The following is an 18,612-nucleotide window of genomic DNA, read 5'->3' on the forward strand; positions in this document are numbered from 1 at the left end:
TTCTTTGCGCTTTCTCCTTGGGTCGGGTTCTGAACATTGGTCCTGTGGTGTTCCCTTGGAGTCGAAGAAGCCAATTTTCCTTGGTTCTGGTTCTGGTTCCTGACTTTTGATATCCGGTGATCTATGTATGTTACTGGCCGATTTATCTGATGTTTCCACTATGATTATTTCCTTAATGAATAATGATTTGCTTAAGTACTGGCGACTATCTGAATCCCGAGTCCGATATCCGGTCCAAATAAAGGAGCATAAAACAGGCTAAAGTCGCGAGATATAGAGGTGACCGTACACTATATATACCATAGCAGATATTATCTCCGAGCACTGAACCTCCCGATTCTCTACAGTAACGTACATGCCCCCCAAGGCGATGCTCAAGTTGAAATTCATAACTCAATTCGGGTTCGGGTTCGCGTTCGGATCAGGTGCACGGTAGAAGGCGAACATCCCAACGCCAATACGAAGACCCAGGAATAAACAGCCCCAATGAGCCCACAGCAGACCCATCCCCAACAAGTCGGACTGGATGAACGGTCCGAGCCCTAATATTTACCAAGACTTACTCTCCAAGCCTCACGGATCTCTTTAATCGCGGAACTTCCGATTCTCCCGAGCCCCCGACCGCGTGAATGTCGGCATTTGATCCTTTGGATTGAATGGGGTAAATACGATAATCTCCGTTGGATTGAGATATTATTCCGACTGTTGGGGGTTGGTTTCTCTTTTCTTCTGTTGCTTGATTCTTTCCTTTTGTTCGACTTGTGCTGGGTTTGGCATACATCTTCCCTCCTCAAGTTTGTCACAGCCTTGCTCCATACTGGCGTCTATTGAATTTGGCGTCTTAAGGGGGTTTATTTTCTTCTAGCTCACCTTATCAATCTCTCCTATTACGATCAACAATGCCCGAGGGTATGAATCCTGATCTCGTTGTTCCAGCTAGAATCCTTTCGTGTTACACGTCAACATGCTAAGACTATACACAGATGATATGTGGCTATACATAAACAAGCATTAATTACCGCTGCCTTGATATCAGAACTCAGGCAATTGCTGCATTCCAAAAATGCTCCCATTAGGGAGCCACCCATCCAGCTCCACGCCCGCACCCGCCATCTGTCGTCCACCACCAGCTGGCATCCTCTGCGGCCCATACGCAAATTGGGATGGTAATGTCGCCAACGGATGTACCGGAGAAGACTGATACCTTGCTGCGTCCATGGCGAAGAAATGCGGACTATGACCATGGCCGTGGCCGCCATCCATGGGCCATATGTTTGCTCCATTCATTGCTCCGTACCCGTCACGCATGTTGTCGATTCCCTGTGGGATTGGGGCCATGGAGACCGAGAATGAGTCCATTGTTGATGTGGGCGTTTGATCCATATGTGTGTCCTGGCTTTGACCCTGGGAGGGCAGGGATGCTGGGCCCGATGCTGTTCCTGATATTGATTCTGCGGTGCATGTGGACGAACTTGCGGATTTAACTCCGACTCCTGTGCGCGAGCTTGCGTCGGTTGTCTCGCTCTGTTGCCTTTCCAGTCGGTCATACCAATCTCGGCCCTTAACGGCAATGACTAGGTACCACCGCGCGGGGATCTTGTATTTGCCCCCGCCGCTTGCCTCGTCTAGTTTGTTTGCTAGGGCGTCGAGGTAGTACGCCACGTTCACTGTTTGCGGCGTAACTACTTCCCCGAGCGTACTGGTTCGCACGGAGAAATGTATCTTCAGCAGCGATGTTACTGCCGTCCCGAATCGGGTGTATATGAGATTCGGGAGTTTACGCATCATGTCTGTGCTGCAGTTCAGCACGGCGTCTAGGAGCTCATGTGCGGCATTCATCCATTTTACGTTGATGTCAATGCGGAGGGCGCTGAGTGGGGCGTGGGAAGTTTGCTTGCTGCCGCTTTCTTCGTCGAGAGTAGGCAGCGTGAAGAATCGGCGTTTTAGTGCGTCGGGGTCGCGATAGCCTTCTCCTACGCCGAGTTCGTACATGGCTAGTGTCGTGAAGCGGTATTCGAGAATCATGGAAACTGGTGGAAAAGGGACGGTTAGTATTGGAGATACAACGAAAACGAACGGGACTGCATGTTCTTACCGGTCAGCATTTCTGACGGGATGTTCTTCCGCCATGTCTCGATCCGCTTGTCGAACCAACGCAACACGGCTTGCACGCGTGACTCGGTTAGAGGTGAGCCGGTGCTGATATCATCCAGACCAAATGAAGACATTGCTTCATCGGTTATCCGCTGGAGCTCGAACCAGATCGCCAGACGCTGATCTGTTCGGTGTGGCGAGCGTTCTAGGTGTTTGACACACTCTGCCGTCCAGTCATTGAACTGCAGCAAATTTGGTCGACGGGTTTTCATCGCCACACTCGAGCCAAGGTGGTAGCAACCAAGAACTGCTCTCGCCTGCTCGGCGAATAGCATATCGTATGGATCTTGCTTGTTGCCCTTCCGGTCGGATTTATTCGAGACACGGCGTTTGTTGGCTAACCCGATCTCCAGCGCCATTGTCGAGGCGATATGTGTGTACTGATAAAGTTGCAGCTTCAATGGTGAAGCGGGAGGGAGATAAAATATGATCATGAGCAGCAACGCTTGTACTAACTCTAGTGACTTCTCGCCTTCGATGAAGAACCGTTCCGCGTACAGACGGACCATCTCTCGGTTAAGCACGGCTGCCACTCCTGCATCGACGCATATGGCTGTGGCAGCGATCACAGAGAGGAAGAGTACTGGTTTTGTCTGTCGCAATTGCGCTGCCGTGGTGTTTGAGGGCAGGACAACCAACGGAAATAAAGACACCAATTCATGGATGTAATACGCGACCAGCTGCTCTGCATCTTCGAGCGAGATAATCCCCCGATCAATCACGTCCGGCGCCGGGGGATTTTCCTTCTCAGCTGCGAATGCCGACGGCGCTGGAAATGTCCCGCCGTCGGGCGCACCGGAATTCGTGGTATTCAGCAGTTCAGGGGAATAATCCACATAGCGGACATCATCAGACGAGGGAGCCGAATGCTCCCGCAAGCCAACGCTGGGCTTGACGTCCACATCAGTGGAATCATGATCCTGATCGTCCCGTTCGCTCTCATCGTCAAAGTCCGGCTCGTCTTCTTCGGGGATGCGGTTCTTCAACAACGAACGCATCACCCGCATCTCCTTCTCCAGCTGCGCGACCCGCGAGTCCGTCCGCTTGCGGGGCCGACGTCTCTGCGGCGCCACGAAGATACACGACCGTTTACCCTTAGCGCATCGCTGGCACTGATTCGGCGTGGCTGGGCTCGGGAGACAGCGGACTTTAAGGCTTCGGCACGACTCGCAGGACCGGTTTAGCTGCTGCGCTGATGCCTGTAGGGAGCCTGAATCCCCTTGAGGTGTGGAGGAAGTCTCTGTCATATTCACATGCATACACATGCCAACCCGCAGAGAACGGTAATTATTCCCTGTAGACTATGCAATGGCGCTCTTGAGGCGCGGTGAGACCAGGATTAATAAAAAGGTATGTCCGAAGTAGAGATTATTGCGTATCTGGACTCATGGTCTCGAATGGGAATTTGACAATGGGCTCCGGGGCAACATGAAAGAGCAATCACGACGAAAAATATCCGGCAGGAGAATCACCCAGCTGCTCTGCACACCACAAACCTAAGATGAACAAGAAATCCAGCACTGGCTTGGCATAATCATGTGAGAAACGAAAATGATTCGAAGCTTAAAGATATTGGGTACGTGTTGTAGCCAAATCGCCCAGGGGATCAAGATCCTTGTCTCTCCACGCCAAGTGTCAGGATGGTTTGTGATTCTATGGGGTAGACTCACCCCTAGGTCCCTTATTAGACACCGTGCCACATTACTCCTAACCTCCATGGAGTTAGGCAGCAGATCTAATGAGGTATCTGCACAATTAATATAAGGGTCTTGTACTCCGTACTCCGTACTCCGTACTCCGTATTCCGTCCTCTGTACTCCCCCGTGTGCCTCGGTGGCTGGATTAGGGATAACCAGGCACGAGGGTGTCCGAGGGGACTACACGAGCAACTGCGACATCGAATGAGGAGGCCGCGATGGACGAAGAGTGAAAGACTAAAGCTAAACCTAGCGAATCATTGCGCCAACTCTCACTCCACTGCTAGATTGGGGACTTGGCCTATTCTCGGACACTTAAGACCGATTGCCCAAATCGGCTCATGGTGTTTGTTACTATGTACTTGTTACTCCGTAAGTCTACGAGCCTCCATAATACGAGAAGACTATCGGCCGAAGCCAATATCCAAATATCGTCCTTTTGGCATATAAGATATAGAAAGTCGAGTGTGGCAAAGTGAACTACCCCTGGCACATCGGCCAATTGCCCGGATACCCCGAACGCCGGAAAACTTATGCTGCATAAGCCCCCAAGTAGAAATCCCAGTTCATACCTAATGTACCATTGACTTCAATGGACAGGACAGAGAAGAGCCACAAAGTCTCTCAAACATATTGGCAAAACTCAATCCGAATTTTCCTGATCCACCACGGAGTCCGTCCCAATGGCGCATTACCGAGCTGCACAACTGGTACTCCGTCCTCCGTACTCCGTACCTATACCCACAACTGGGCAGCAAGTGGATAACCCAGCATGTGATAGAGGAGCCGGCTAGCCCCTTGGAACTGGAACGCGCTGGGTCGTCTCGGTATGCCGGGTGGAACGTTCGAAACAAAAGGACGTCGATCCTGGAGGAGCCCTTGGGAATGATCTTTCGATGTTGCGAAAAAGACCAGTTCGCGTTCTTCCCGGTCGCACAACTCTCGGAGAATAAATCCGACCCACTCGCGGCTTCGGGTGAGGATGTGAAGAACTCCGAGACACCATTCTGCCAAGTCCTGTGGTGGTCCCACGTACTGATTCGGATCGGAACTCGGGTTCGGGAAATCTGCATCGAGCAATCATTGCATACTGTTATAAAAGCTTACTTGGTGCGCAGTCGGGCTTGATTCGTCAGAGGATCATGCCGTGCAGGCTCTCGCCGGTTATTGCCGAATGAGCCACGATTACTCCGTACTCGGTGCTGGTTATTGCGGATATGCAGTTTGACTCCCGAAGGCTTCGTTCTCTGTTCTCTGTTACCTGTTCTCTGCTCCGTATTTGCTGTTCTAGTTAATATGCATATTGGGAAGTTTTGGCATGTCGCTGAGACATAGCCACAGTGTCAATGATGTCGGGAGATGTCTGAACTGAGCTTCTCCAGACCTGCTTGCTCCAGAACAAGGGCTCAGCCTCAGAATCCCTGGCGGACCAGACAGCTTCAATTGTTAGTTGGCTGAGGTATGTATGTTGTGGCTGACGAATGTGATATCGGTTCCTTGGTGGAGCATCAGGCTGTCCACTCGAACCTTGTACATACCAGCTCCCTCAATTCCCAAGGTCGTCTGGTTGAAGATGCGGGCTGAACAGCGGCCAGCCATCCTAGAAGGATACTATTATTGGGAAGGACGCGTATAACCGGATGATATCCTCTCTGCCACTTGATAGTGACAGAAGCTAAGTATCTCAGTGTGGTCTCGTGAGGGACGCCCACAGATCTAGCATCCGAGGAGTGCACGGCCTGGTCAGCCACTACCAGCCACCATGCTGTTAGGCGTCATATAAGAGTTAATCAGAGTCCCGACGCGAACTCTTTCTTCCCTGATGAGCTCCGATCCACGCGTCTCGACAAGCTGCTTGTGAAGTGGGGCAAACTGGTGGCGGAACGGCGCAGACTTTGCTGATCCGGTTCACGGATGCACCGGCCTTGGCTGGTCTAACTGCCATTGCTCTCTGCTCGACGGGGCTTGTTGGCTTCCGAATACCAAGCCTTTCGCCTATATACATAGGTCACTAGCCGTAATAAATGTTTCCTGGTAGCATCCGCTTTTCATATTCTTCCCCAGTCTTTGCCCCAGTCTCCGGGTCCTTTTCCTATTGCTTTTCCCACACTTCCTCTTTAGCTGGCCCCATTCATTCTCAAGAAGTGTAGATTGCCACCCTCTGCGTGATATTCGGGAATTCTTTCTCTTTTGGAAGTGTATTACCGGTCGAACCAATCCCCGGATCATTGACGTTGTACCTCTCATAACTCGGGGCTTGAGGCTTAATTTGGATATTCGGCATAGGATGCGCTCTCCATCCCAGGCCATGCTATGGCTATATGGATTGCTGTTGGCAACGGCCATCTCTAGGGTCTGCGGACACACAGACATCCATTTCATGAGCGTGCGGAAAAATGTAACAAGAGAGTATAAAAGTGTACGCGAGATACCAACCACCAAATATTTCCGTGAGTGAAATTCTTCCGCAAATGTTGATGTTCAATCTCAGAGTTTTGTCTGTATGGTTATTAAGGCTTTTTGTGGAATCTTGACTAATTCAAGCATGAATATCCACAGAGGAGTCAGAGTATGTCGAATATCAATTGAATGGTAACGGAGATGTCCAACGCTAACCACAAACCCGCAACATCAGATTTCAATCTCATCGCGACAGCCGGTAAGTCCTTTCCCTATTATTCAAGCCAGATGTACTAAACCTTCTTAGATACTTCAATGCCAATCTCACAAACACAGAAGTCATCCAATATCTGTCTCCTCTGGTCCAGACCTACTTTAAGACCATGAATGCCATCGGCGCAGAAACGTGGATCATGCACGGAACACTCCTAGCTTGGTGGTGGAACCAGAAGGTGAAATACGCCGAACTCCCAGGTGAAAAGCACCCCACTAACCAGGTGTTTAGATTTTCCCATGGGACAGCGATCTAGATGTGCAGGTCTCAGAAGCAACGATCCATTTCTTGGCAGATTACTATAACGTAACTGAGCATCATTTTGACCTTCCCGGCGTTGAGGGCGGCCGCACGTATGTGCTAGAGGTCAACCCCTACTATGTCGTCAAATCGGAGAAAGATACTGCGAACAAGATTGATGCCCGCTGGATTGATAAGTCATCGGGCTTTTTCATTGATATCACTGCTGTCTATAAGGATGAGAATATGCGGGGCAATGGTCATCCTGGAGCTCTAATGTGTAAGGATAAGCATCGTTACGAGGTAGGTTATCTTCAAAGACTGTGTTTTTATTCTCACTAACAGATCAAATATAGGAGAGTGACCTCTTCCCGCTGCGTGATAGCCTGTTTGAAGGTGTTCCAGTCAAAGTCCCATACGCTTATACATACATTCTCGAAGAAGAGTATGGGGCTAATGCACTCTCTCAGACGAACTTTTCTGGGTAAGTCTCCCATATAGGCTTACATCATGTTAAACCTGTGAGCTAATTGGATTTTAGTCATAACTTCAACGAAGACACCAAGATCTGGGAGCCTGAAACGTGAGAGCCATCCGTGGATAAGTGTTATACTTATGAATTATGGGGGGCTTACTATACTTGAGTCATTCAATTCTCTGTGCTTTATATAAATAGATCAAAGTCCTGTGCTTCAGTCGAAAGAGCGCTGAATTCATTAGTCACACGTCTAATTACATTCCTCCTGTTCGTATAGTTGCATTGGCCACTGGGCTCATGCGTGTGTGTCACGGTTTACTATTGGGATCTGGAGATTCCCGACAGAGCCATAAGATAGAGCGGCAGGTCTCTTATACAATAGTTCCTTCAAATCACTGAATAAGAAATGGCACAGTTGATCTACTAGATAGTCTCTTTTGAAGCTGATCATAGTGTATCCGGGGTGTGAAATGTTGATCGCAGATATGGAGACTTTGTCCATAGCACGTTGCAGTCTTTGTGCTCGGCGGGTATATGCAAATATTGAAACTGCTTTCTTCTATATCTTCCATACTACGCGCCCGTGGTGTCTCAAATCGAACATTGAAATAATGACTCATATGAGGTTGGGGGGCGACGGACTATATGATGGGTGTGTACCTGAGGCTTAGCGTCAGATGCTGTACCTCGAGCCCCAGCCTTCGTGCGCACGAAATCCTTTCTTTTTTTTCTTTTTCAGCATTCATCCTCCGTCCATATCTCTGGCTGACCTCTTAATCTTCAGATAATTCAGCATTATTGGAGGCATCAACGCACCCTAGAGACGCAATAAAAATTTCAAGCCCATCTCGTTTCATCAAAACAATCATGACCAGCTACGTTTTCTTCCTACCAGAACTGGTGGAACGTATCCTTATAAATCTTGACATGCGGGAACTCCTCCTGGCCCAAAGAGTCAGTCGCCGATGGAACGACATCATTCTCAGCTCCCCGACTTTACAGAACAAGCTCTTCTTCACACCAGCTCGCATCTGTCCGCAGTCACAGGAGAACCTAGCGGTAGAGATCAACCCGCTTCTGCTGGAGATATTCCCACCGTTCATGGGAAACCTCATAACTCTCGACTACGGCAAGGTTGATGACAATGAACACGGCACACGTTTAGTACAGCGCCTTCCACATTCCGCCAACGGCATCGAAAACTTGCTCCAGCAGGACTGGTACTGGCTTGAGGACAGAAGAGAGGCAATTTTGCGCCCAGATGCATCCTGGCGCCGCATGTTTCCTTCACACCCGCCGCCGCGGCTTGGGGAACTTGACATTCAATTACCTGGGTGCTCGTGTGGTAGTGAGGAATTGGATGGTAGAATTAGTGAAAAACACCAATCTTTTCACCAGGACACGGGGCCACGCATGGATCATGTTTATCATCGCTAGGCTGCGGCACCAACACAGCATATCCTCCACCTGATGCTTTGACGAAATGATGGGTTCCAGTGTCAGTCATGATCTCCGTTCCTGGGTAAATCTCCGTATGGAGCTCGGCCTCGAGCTCCCGAACAGCCTAGGCAACAGTTTCAAGTTAGTATACCTTTTGCCAAATTACTTAGCCCGCAACGACGCGGATAGAGTATGGCGATATATGGAAAGGGCGCATCCTGCCTCAGGATCGAGATTTTGATCCATGATGTATAATGCACGGAGCAATGCTCAATAATTGATGTGGAAGAGTTCAAGCTGACTGATGGTTCAATTCAGCGATGGCCCTTGACCTCGATGTCTAACCAATATCTCATAGACTTCCACAGTTCAAAATAGTGCGCCATGTTAGCTTCATATACTCCATACCAAAGCCGCTCTCGATTCAACTGCCGTACATGTTTTCCGTGATATTCAGTTCCCTACAGAAGATACACGCCCCCTCGTATGCATGGGCCAGCCCCTGGTAACTGTCAGTTCCAAGCTTCTTTCTGGGGCCCCGCCATCGTACGCGTCATCCAGTCGCCGGTGGCGTCCTCTAGTTCCATCAGCAGCCAATCATTCTGTGACCCCAGAAAGAAGAACATTTGCTACGAGAATACTTTACTGAATTTGGTTATTATCAAGGATATCCACGGAGATTGAGCTCACACCAGGAGCACTAGTGATCGCCTGCCCCGGAAATGATGTTATTTACCACCCGTCAAAAGGAAGAAAATTGATTTCAAACCCATTCCAGTTAAGCGATTCGTCGTCCATAACTACCTCCCGATCAGAAGGAATTTCCCCATCCGGCCTATCACGAGCTGGCCTATCACACGCTCGCAATCCCTAGACTCTAGACCAGTCGCGTCCCGTTTAATCTATCGAGCTGATCACAAGGAAGTGCTTCTGTTTTCTGCCCACGTGGGATTCATTGCGGACCAATACGCCACTGCCATCCTGCTCTGTCCCAGCAATTTACTTTGAGTACCCCTTGTTATGGTGAAGGTGAAATCGATGGATTGTATCTGCGTCAGTCGATCTTTTCGGGATGTTCCCAGAGGATCTAGACTGAGGAGAAAAGTTAAGAAAAGTTAAGAGCGTGCGCCCATTGATGATTCTGAAGGCTATACTCAATTTCCTAGTGATATCAAAAGCCAGCTTGTATACCAAAATGGCGTCAACAATGATTGTGGATCATCGAAATTATGGACTAGCAGCCCTGCAGTCAAAGCAAGAATAAGCTTGACTAAGATCGTCTTTGCGTGTCAAGCAAACTTCTGACTCGACCAATCACAAAGGGTGCTTCAAGCCCCCAAAGTCAACCAAAGCCACAGCAAACACTGCAAATGAAATAAAAAACGGCTGGCCTGCTTTCGGTCTTAATATGCGAAAGCGAAGCCGAAGCCGACTTAGTCTAGAGCCCCGGTGGGGCTCTTGGGCTCTGGGGTAATTGAGGTAAATCAAACCTCCCCGCTTCTCCATCGAAACCCGCGTGGAGAGAGTGATATAGAAAGTTACATTTGACAGAGGCTGATTCGCTAACCCACACTCGTCTGGGGAGTACGGAGTGAGGAGCCGTACTTCGCACATCGGTTGGCCGCACCTACCATGTCACTGCGGTTTATTCCATGTCTCTTGCTTTCACGAAACTTCTTCCTTTCCGCAGTCTATGTACGGAGTACATATTATCATGATATATTGCCATCCACAGATGCCGTAGGGGGCTCGTGGTCTAATGAGCCTAATCCTAGCACTAAGTTCTAGGGAATCATTGGCACTGATCTAACGGTACATCTGCAGCTTTATTCTACAGTTGCTTTACCATGATAGTGGCTATCTTTGAAGATCACCATAAGCGCCCCAGTACGGCTTTCGATACCAGTTCGATGCTCATCACATTTGTCACGCTAGGAAGATGGTTGGAAAATCGAGCCAAAGGACAGACGTCTGCTGCTCTATCTCGCCTTATGTCCCTAGCCCCATCTATGACCACTATTTGGGATGATCTTATCGCAGCCGAGAGATTAGTTGAGGGTACCTCAGGATTGTCGGAGAATACTGCAATGAGTCAGAAAATTATCCTCACTGAATTGATACAAGCCGGTGACATTATCATTCTCCGTCCCGGCGACAAGGTCTCGGCGGACGGAGTAGTGATCCGAGGCGAGAGTTATGCCGATGAAAGCATGATCACCGGGGAGGCTTTACCAATTCTCAAGACTGAGGGTAGCCATAACATTGCTGGTACTATCAATAGTACAGGTGCAATTGACTTCAAGGTTACTCGAGCCGGCAAAGATACCCAGCTCAGCCAGATCTTGAGATTGGTCCAGGATACGCAGATTAGTCCCGCCCCTATCCAGCGTACTGCTGACACAATCTCCGGCTACTTTGTTCAGACCATTATTGGCCTTGGGCTCTCCACCTTCCTTCGGTGGATGATTCTGAGCCATGTCTTGTCCAATCCACCCCTAGTGTTCCAGTCCGAGGATAGCGGTGGTCGTATCATGGTCTGTTTGAAACTATGTATTTCGGTCATCGTCTTCGCGTGTCCCTGTGGTCTGGGGCTCAGTATACCAACTGCCGTCATGGTTGGTACCGGGGTGGGTGCAGAACATGGGATTCTTATCAAGGGAGGTGCCGTCCTCGAAGCCGCCACCAAGGTCAACCATGTGGTGTTTGATAAGACCGGTACTTTGACGGCGGGTCATATGAGCGTGGATCAGGTCTTGATTGAGCCGCACTGGACGACAAATGGCTGGAGGCGTCAGTTATGGTGGATGATATTTGGACTTGCTGAAATGGGTAGCGAGCATCCCATCGGCCGTGCTATCCTGTCTAAATCCAAGACTGAAACAGCTCACTCTGGGGAGGAAGGGATTTCTGGCAGCATTGGAAATTTTGATACATGCGTCGGCAAGGGAATCTCTGCTGTTGTTGAGCCTGCCTCTAATGTTGAACTTATTCAGTATACTAGGCAATACCGACCTTTCAAAAGCATGGCTCTTGCAATCTTTCCCGATTCTCCTTTCCGAGAGCCTAGAGGGGTATACCTTTTCATATTTGTTGCGTCAAATATATTCTGTGGCGTTCAAACTACTTGGTGTATTTTGGCGTTTTGGGCAGCCAATGGTTCTCGGACCCTAGAAAGGAACCTATCAACCAGGGCCCATCGTATGTGTACGAGGCAAATTGAATATTGCACAAGACTCGTACGGCACTTGGCGCAGCCACCCTAGCGTACTCCCAGGTGATATCGCGCAGGGAAAAGGCCCTAACGCTTGCAAACATGCCAAACGCTAATATGCTTCCCGCTCGCTGCCCAGTCGGTTCGGCTCCACTAGCCGGTGGGTCTGGGGTACCGGGAGCCATATGCCTCGTCTAGATTCCCCGCTTCCCCATGGGGATCACGTATACTGGAAGGTCCTCCCGCCTTCCAAAGTAAGCGAGACCGAAGGTGAACCAAAAAGAACCCCCTATCTCAATCCTCAAGGAGGAAATGCCAAGTGGCCAATGGGTTACCCCGCTTTTATGCTATCTCGCGCGCATCGTGCACTCCGGCGAGTTCTTGTATGGTTTATCCAGTGCAAGTTCAGAGCATAACAATGTTCGGACATTCCCATCCAGAGGACTATGTGTATCGATATCGCAGCTGCTTAAGGTGATAGTGCGTATTTACTACTAAGTGTTGAGCTCAAAGCGAACGCATCTAGCATGCAATTGTATGTTTTAGAAGCTGAGGGTAATTTGGTGCTCGAATATATGGCCACGGAATTCAAGGCAGACCCAGTTTATTACGGGGCAGTTGTTGCGTTAGATTAAATTACCCATAGGAAACTCTACTGAATCTAGCTAGAGAGCTCCCTATGGGTAAGTTAGTGTTGCGACACCCATGGGGTGCCTAGTTAGTCAGGCTTCCCTCTCCTTCTTAGCAGTTAGCTCAGATAGCTGAATATCATCCATCTTCACCTCTCTGATCATCTAGGGCTATAAACAACAATCAAAAAATCTCCCAAATAGCCGAACTAGCTGCGCTAATTATTACCAGGGGAATAGTCGTTACCTGGTTCTTGATCCAGAAGCCTGTCATCCTTTTCTACCAATCCAGCATTGTACCTTTGAACTTCCACCAGAATGATTTTTTTTCATGTTGAGATTATATTGAGTATGAAGGTTACCGATCGCTTCAACTTACCCTAAAGATCGTTGTCTCGAGGCTTTTGAGCCTTATGCTCCACTCACTATACTCCGTATACCCCAATATTCTCGAACGCCACGAAAATATTAGACGCAACGTTTGAGGTACACCATACCGCTCTGGGCCACCGGAAATGAGAATCGGGAAAGATAGCCCAAGTCATGCTTTGGAGATGATCAAATTGCCCCATTTGAGCTGGAATAATCTGAGGCAGTAGCGTGGCGTCGTATCCATCTAGAAATCTATTGAGTACTTATATCTCGATGCCCTTGCTGTTCGAAATGAAGTGTAGTCACATTTGGTTCTCCTGGTGCTTGCCCAAAGACTCAATTCGGTGACACTGTGTTCCTAAATTGAAGATCACGGTTTGGCAGATATGCATCTCTCACGCGCTATCGGTGCATGCCTTTTGGCACTCACCTCGCTCTCCGCCGCGCACCCCAAGAAACCTGTTCCTCGCCCTGTCTGGCCCAGTAAGCCGGCTGTAAAAAATGACGCTCAGCATAGGGGTCGGTGGTCCCGCGGATACGACATCGATACTAATTGGGACGTTGACTGGCCGAAAACTGGGAAGACTGTGACAGTAAGTGGCTCGCCTTTTCTGAATTCATCAATGTTCTGACAAAGGTAGTACAACTTTGAAGTCACCAATACCACCTGTGCCCCAGATGGCGTTGAAGTGCAGACTTGTATGCTTGTCAACGGCCAATTCCCAGGCCCTACCATTGAAGCAAGTAAGTAGATTACACCCGAGAAGATGAATCTAGTCTAACGGAAGCAGATTGGGGCGACAACATTGTTGTCAATCTCAAGAACTCTCTGCAGTGGAATGGTACGGGCATTCACTGGCACGGTCTTCGTCAGTACCAGACCAACGTGGAGGACGGCGTGCCCGGTATCACCGAATGTACGTGATTTTCTATATGCCGAAGAATGATTCAGAGACTAATCAAGATTCAGGCCCACTTGCCCCTGGTGATTCAATGACCTACAAGCTCCGGGCAACTCAGTACGGCACATCCTGGTACCATTCGCATGTGGGTGCGCAGTAAGCCAATGGTATGCTGGGTGCCATTAAAATCAATGGCCCTGCATCGGCAAATTATGACTACGATCTGGGAACTTACATGCTTGGTGACTGGTTCTATGATACTGCGGATGATATGGACTTGTACGCTGTAATGGCCAACCAGGGGATCGATGTTCCGACCGAGCATCTGATCACCAACACAATTCTCATCAATGGCACCAATAAGGACGCACAGAACATGACGGGCTCCTGGGCTACAACACCTGGGCTCATTCCTGGCAAGAAGTATCTGTTGCGGCCGATCAACGCGCATCGACATTGTGACCTGTGCCGCTGTGCTGGAACGGATGTTCAAGCATTCCGCGTTTCTCTGGACAATCACTCACTGACCATCATTGCGAATGATTTTGTGCCTGTTGAGCCTCTCGCTGTCGATCACCTCATCCTTGCCATTGGGCAGCGTTATGATGTTATTTTCACCGCTAATCAGAAACCCGGAAACTACTGGTTCTGCGCTTTTGCTGAGACTGCTTGTTTCGGCAGTTCCATCAATTCTGCACTTTCTATTTTCAACTACGGAGGCGTAGAGCTGAGCACCCCAAATTCCACAGCATATACGATGCCTTCAGACTGTATGGAGCCTTGGCCACTCCAGCCTCTGAATGCGGAAACCCTCCCAAAGTCGAAGTTCCTGTCATCTGTCGTCAATCTGGAAGTCAGTGACACGACATCTACAGATGTAGATGACGGAGGCCTTGTCCTTTGGAGGGTCAATGGGTCATCCATGAGAGTCGACTTTGAGAAGCCGGTCTTGATGGATCTCATGAACGGAAAGACCGACTTCGCATCTGCACAGAACCTCATCGAACTCCCCAGAGAGGGTGACTGGAGCTTCTGGGTTATTCAAGAAGCCGACGGCGCTGCCACCTTCCCACCCATTCCCCATCCCATTCATTTACATGGCCATGACATGTATATCCTTGGCCAAAAGGAGAACGCAATATTCGACAAGAACAAGGACATCGACATCCTGGATTTCACGAATCCTCCTCGTCGTGACGTGGGCATGCTACCTTCAGGAGGCTGGGTGGTCATTGCATTCAAGAAAGATAATCCAGGAGCTTGGCTTCTGCACTGCCACATTGCGGTTCATGTAAGCGAGGGTCTGGGCTTACAATTCCTCGAATCTAAGCACAAGATACCATCGCCCGGTCCTGCATGGAAGCGAACATGCAAGAACTGGAGGCGTTACTCGGAAGGTAATAACCCGTATACCGATGTATATAGCCCCCATGCACCCTGGAACGTTTCCAAGTCTGGCCTCTAGAGGACATGGCCGACAGATCAGGTCGGCTACAGGCTGCCTCAGCTGCTTTTTGGGAAATTATCTGACAACCCTACTTCGGGATTTTGATTGTATATTGGAGGGCTTTATATGTTAATAATGGCTTTGGTGTGATATTAATACTTCGAATATAATACGGCTGACTCGTCCCTGGTCAATCTTTGCTTCATTTGTAGTTTCAGAGGTTTTATGAAAGATCGCTCCGAAGAAGAAGGCTTGGCGTTAGACCGTTATGGACCTTATATAGTTCCAGGTGAGGTTGTACTAATGTACGTCATCAGTCTGCAAGCCCGTATTAACTATAGCGCCCGGGGACGCAGCAGATTGAAGAGATATAGGTAGATGACCTGGAAAAAAATAAGATAAAGAAGAGATACGAGTACTCCGTGGTCTACAAAGACTCTAGACGCAAACTAGATGATTTGGTCCCACGGGGTGATACCTCGTAAGCAAGATCTACTAAGGGGGTGAAGTCGTCCAAGCTTTGCTAACTGCCATGGGACTATGCCAGAGGATCTGTTCACCTCGGAGTATCAGCTCGGCCATTCGCCTGAACGGGACAAGCGGGGCTGAGTCATAGAGTCGTGTTCGTATTCTCAAAGTTCCGCGATGATACACGCGTTTGGTTACTACCTAATTCCTCTATTTTAGACGTTGTGAAGCTCTTTCCTGCTAGGATTATAAGGGGGCGTCGAAGAATGAGGGATATGAACCCCGAGCACACCATATCAGCACTATGTCACCCCCTTCAGTTTCCCCAGAGCAAACCCTCTCGGCTGTCAACAATGATTCCCCCAATACCTCGCTGCCTGGCAACTTCACCGCCACCGCCCCCCACTACAGATCTTCGGAGCCTCCAAGTTCAAGCTCCCGCAGCTGTATGACATGTCGCCGCAGGAAGGTCCGATGTAATAAAAGAGCTCCATGCTCCAATTGTACCAGGACTGGAACCGATTGCGTCTTTCCTCCTCCTGGTCGTGCCCCGCGGAAATCAAAATCGTCACCTGATACAGAACTTCTTTCGCGATTGCGCCGTTTGGAGGGTGTGATTGACCACCTCAGAAAGGGTGCCGGTGTGGAAATTCCAACGACTACATCGACTAAGGCGCCGTCTCCTAAAATTGGGTCTTCACGAGCTCAAGGCGAAACTGTTGCGCCCGCATCTATCCCGACTGAGCTGCAGCCCCAAGAGAGTTGCCCTTTTGAACAGTCAGACCCCAAAAAGCATGCTCCCGATAAGTTCGAAAATGAGTTTGGGCGGTTGGTCATTGATGAAGGCCGGAGTCGATACGTGAGCAATCGGCTTTGGTCTAGTCTTGGAGACGAGGTATTATCTTTCTTTTATCTTTTGTTTTTTGCTTGTGCTACTCCGGTCTACCCTGTACTGATATCTTGTAGATCGAGGAGCTACAGGATATCCTTGATCTTTCATCGTCTGACGAAGATGATGCAGCTTCGCCAGAGTCTGCCCATTCAGGCCCGCAAGACGGGTTCCTTTTTGGGTTTTACTCCATTTCACACTCTCTCCAAGAGTTTCATCCCGCAGAGTCTAAGATCTCAATACTCTGGGAAGCATATCGCGAAAATGTTGCTCCTTTGATCACCGTTGTACACCGACCTACTGCCCAAGAGCTATTTACTCAGGCAGCACGGCAACCAGATGCTCTGGACAAAAATTCGGAAGCCCTGGTGTTTGCCATGTATTTTTGCAGCGTGATCAGCATGAACCCAGATGAATGCATGTTCCGTTTAGGCGAAGACCGTGCCACTCTTGTCAAGCGATATCGATTTGCTACAGAGCAAGCATTGGCGAAAGCTGGGTTCTTGAACACACAAAGTTTAGTCCTTCTACAAGCCGCCGTTTTATTTTTGGTCTGCGTGCGACGAGAAGATGACAGCAAGTTTGTGTGGTCTATGACCTCGATTGTCTTACGCCTTGCTCAGAGCTTAGGTTTGCACCGGGACGGTACAAACTTTGGCCTGAAACCCTTCGAAACTGAGATGCGGCGCCGGGTATGGTGGCATATCTCGCTGTTGGATGTCCGTTCGTCCGAAGACCATGGCACAGATCCACTCATTGATGAGAGGATGTATGATACGCGGCTGCCGTTAAATATCAACGATGTCGACCTAACACCCGATATGGAGGAGCCCCCAAAAGAGCAAGAGGGCTGCACAGATGCCACTTTCTGTCTTATCCGTTGTGAGATCACGAGTGCCTTGCGGCGGGCAAACTACGTGTGCCCTGGGGCCCAGTTTCGTTCACCTAATGACTTACCGCCGGTGGAATACGCTGAGCGGATGATTGAAATAATTAGTGATCGATGCGAACAGCGGTACATTAGACACTGCAATATGAGCATCCCCATTCAGTGGTGTTCCGCCACCATTGGGCGATTGATCCTTGCTAAGTTATGGTTGATCGTGCATCATCCAATGACCCGCAAAGACCGCGGAAGTGTGACACAAGAAACTAGAGAGAGTTTGTTCATAACTGCAATTGAAGTCCTCGAGTTTGTCCATTTGATCGAGGTCGATCCCAAGACCGCCCATTGGGGGTGGATGTTTCGAACTAACATGCAATGGCACGGAGTTGCATTTGTTTTATCCGAAATATGCGTTCGCCCAATGAGCGCTGTCACCGATAGAGCTTGGAACGCCGTCAATTCAATCTACACTGCATTTGCTGCTCATGATACACATAAAAGAGGGATGTTGTGGCGACCCCTCGCTGCTCTGATGAGAAGAGCCACTGCAATTCGGTCCAAGCAACAGCAGGAATCTCTTTCCAAAGTTGGGCCATTGCCCCCTTCCCCAGATCCCATCAACACGTTACTTGCCAATAATAACTACACCCTTCCCCGGATCCATATGTCTATGGGGATCCCGAGCCCACATTCGACAAATGAACCAACCTCAAATGCACCGGTCACATTTAACGGAGACTTCGATATCAACCTCAGCAATGGGCCTTTGAGTGCTCTCCAGGAACTATTCCCAGGTACAAATTTCCTTGCACCAACTAACAATCTTTTCGATGCTCCACCAACCCAGAATAGTGTCTTGGCGCCGGAGCTCTCCTCTGGCCCGTCCTACAATACTCCTACGAGCAATCCTTTTGTGAACCAGCTACCCCTTCCTGAATTCACACAACTCAGCTGGGAGGAATGGGACCGAGTGATGCGCGATTTCCAATCGGATGTTGCTAAGGACAGTTCTCAGCCGGCCAATGGAAGCAATGTCACTGGATGGTTTGCCTAACCTGGTGGTATTGCAATACCTAACACCTTGTCCCATATAAAGCGATTGATGTTCCGACCCAGACTTTGTTT

At 49.3% G+C, this 18,612-nt stretch overlaps 7 protein-coding genes across 7 annotated transcripts; 5 read left to right on the top strand and 2 right to left on the bottom strand.

The window, feature by feature from the left end:
- Window positions 1-1,032: 1,032 nt before the first annotated feature.
- On the bottom strand, window positions 1,033-3,446 carry N7457_003501 (uncharacterized protein; the record flags this gene model as incomplete). Its single annotated transcript, XM_057174546.1, has 2 exons — window positions 1,033-2,030; window positions 2,096-3,446. Coding segments are annotated over 2 exons (2,349 nt in total), but the record flags the coding sequence as incomplete, so codon positions are not given.
- A 1,696-nt stretch (window positions 3,447-5,142) lies between these two features.
- On the bottom strand, window positions 5,143-5,450 carry N7457_003502 (uncharacterized protein; the record flags this gene model as incomplete). Its single annotated transcript, XM_057174547.1, has 2 exons — window positions 5,143-5,288; window positions 5,390-5,450. 2 exons carry the CDS (start codon window positions 5,448-5,450, stop codon window positions 5,143-5,145), a joined length of 207 nt encoding a protein of 68 aa, XP_057034698.1.
- Window positions 5,451-6,138: 688 nt separating this feature from the next.
- On the top strand, window positions 6,139-7,352 carry N7457_003503 (uncharacterized protein; the record flags this gene model as incomplete). The annotated part of the gene is made up of 6 exons (XM_057174548.1): window positions 6,139-6,301; window positions 6,487-6,510; window positions 6,540-6,703; window positions 6,757-7,068; window positions 7,122-7,249; window positions 7,307-7,352. 6 exons carry the CDS (start codon window positions 6,139-6,141, stop codon window positions 7,350-7,352), a joined length of 837 nt encoding a protein of 278 aa, XP_057034699.1.
- A 758-nt stretch (window positions 7,353-8,110) lies between these two features.
- Window positions 8,111-8,680, top strand: N7457_003504 (uncharacterized protein; the record flags this gene model as incomplete). Its single annotated transcript, XM_057174549.1, has 1 exon — window positions 8,111-8,680. One exon carries the CDS (start codon window positions 8,111-8,113, stop codon window positions 8,678-8,680), a length of 570 nt encoding a protein of 189 aa, XP_057034700.1.
- A 1,850-nt stretch (window positions 8,681-10,530) lies between these two features.
- On the top strand, window positions 10,531-11,750 carry N7457_003505 (Copper-transporting ATPase; the record flags this gene model as incomplete). Its single annotated transcript, XM_057174550.1, has 2 exons — window positions 10,531-11,675; window positions 11,744-11,750. The coding sequence occupies 2 exons, from the start codon at window positions 10,531-10,533 to the stop codon at window positions 11,748-11,750; spliced, it is 1,152 nt and encodes a 383-aa protein (XP_057034701.1).
- A 1,531-nt stretch (window positions 11,751-13,281) lies between these two features.
- Window positions 13,282-15,262, top strand: N7457_003506 (multicopper oxidase; the record flags this gene model as incomplete). Its single annotated transcript, XM_057174551.1, has 5 exons — window positions 13,282-13,488; window positions 13,537-13,639; window positions 13,687-13,812; window positions 13,866-13,942; window positions 14,099-15,262. 5 exons carry the CDS (start codon window positions 13,282-13,284, stop codon window positions 15,260-15,262), a joined length of 1,677 nt encoding a protein of 558 aa, XP_057034702.1.
- A 754-nt stretch (window positions 15,263-16,016) lies between these two features.
- On the top strand, window positions 16,017-18,541 carry N7457_003507 (putative C6 transcription factor; the record flags this gene model as incomplete). The annotated part of the gene is made up of 2 exons (XM_057174552.1): window positions 16,017-16,607; window positions 16,679-18,541. 2 exons carry the CDS (start codon window positions 16,017-16,019, stop codon window positions 18,539-18,541), a joined length of 2,454 nt encoding a protein of 817 aa, XP_057034703.1.
- Window positions 18,542-18,612: the final 71 nt, after the last annotated feature.

The sequence above is a fragment of the Penicillium paradoxum genome (assembly GCF_028828445.1).
Source record: "Penicillium paradoxum strain IBT 22861 chromosome Unknown utg000003l_segment0_segment0, whole genome shotgun sequence".
Lineage (NCBI taxonomy): Eukaryota > Fungi > Ascomycota > Eurotiomycetes > Eurotiales > Aspergillaceae > Penicillium > Penicillium paradoxum.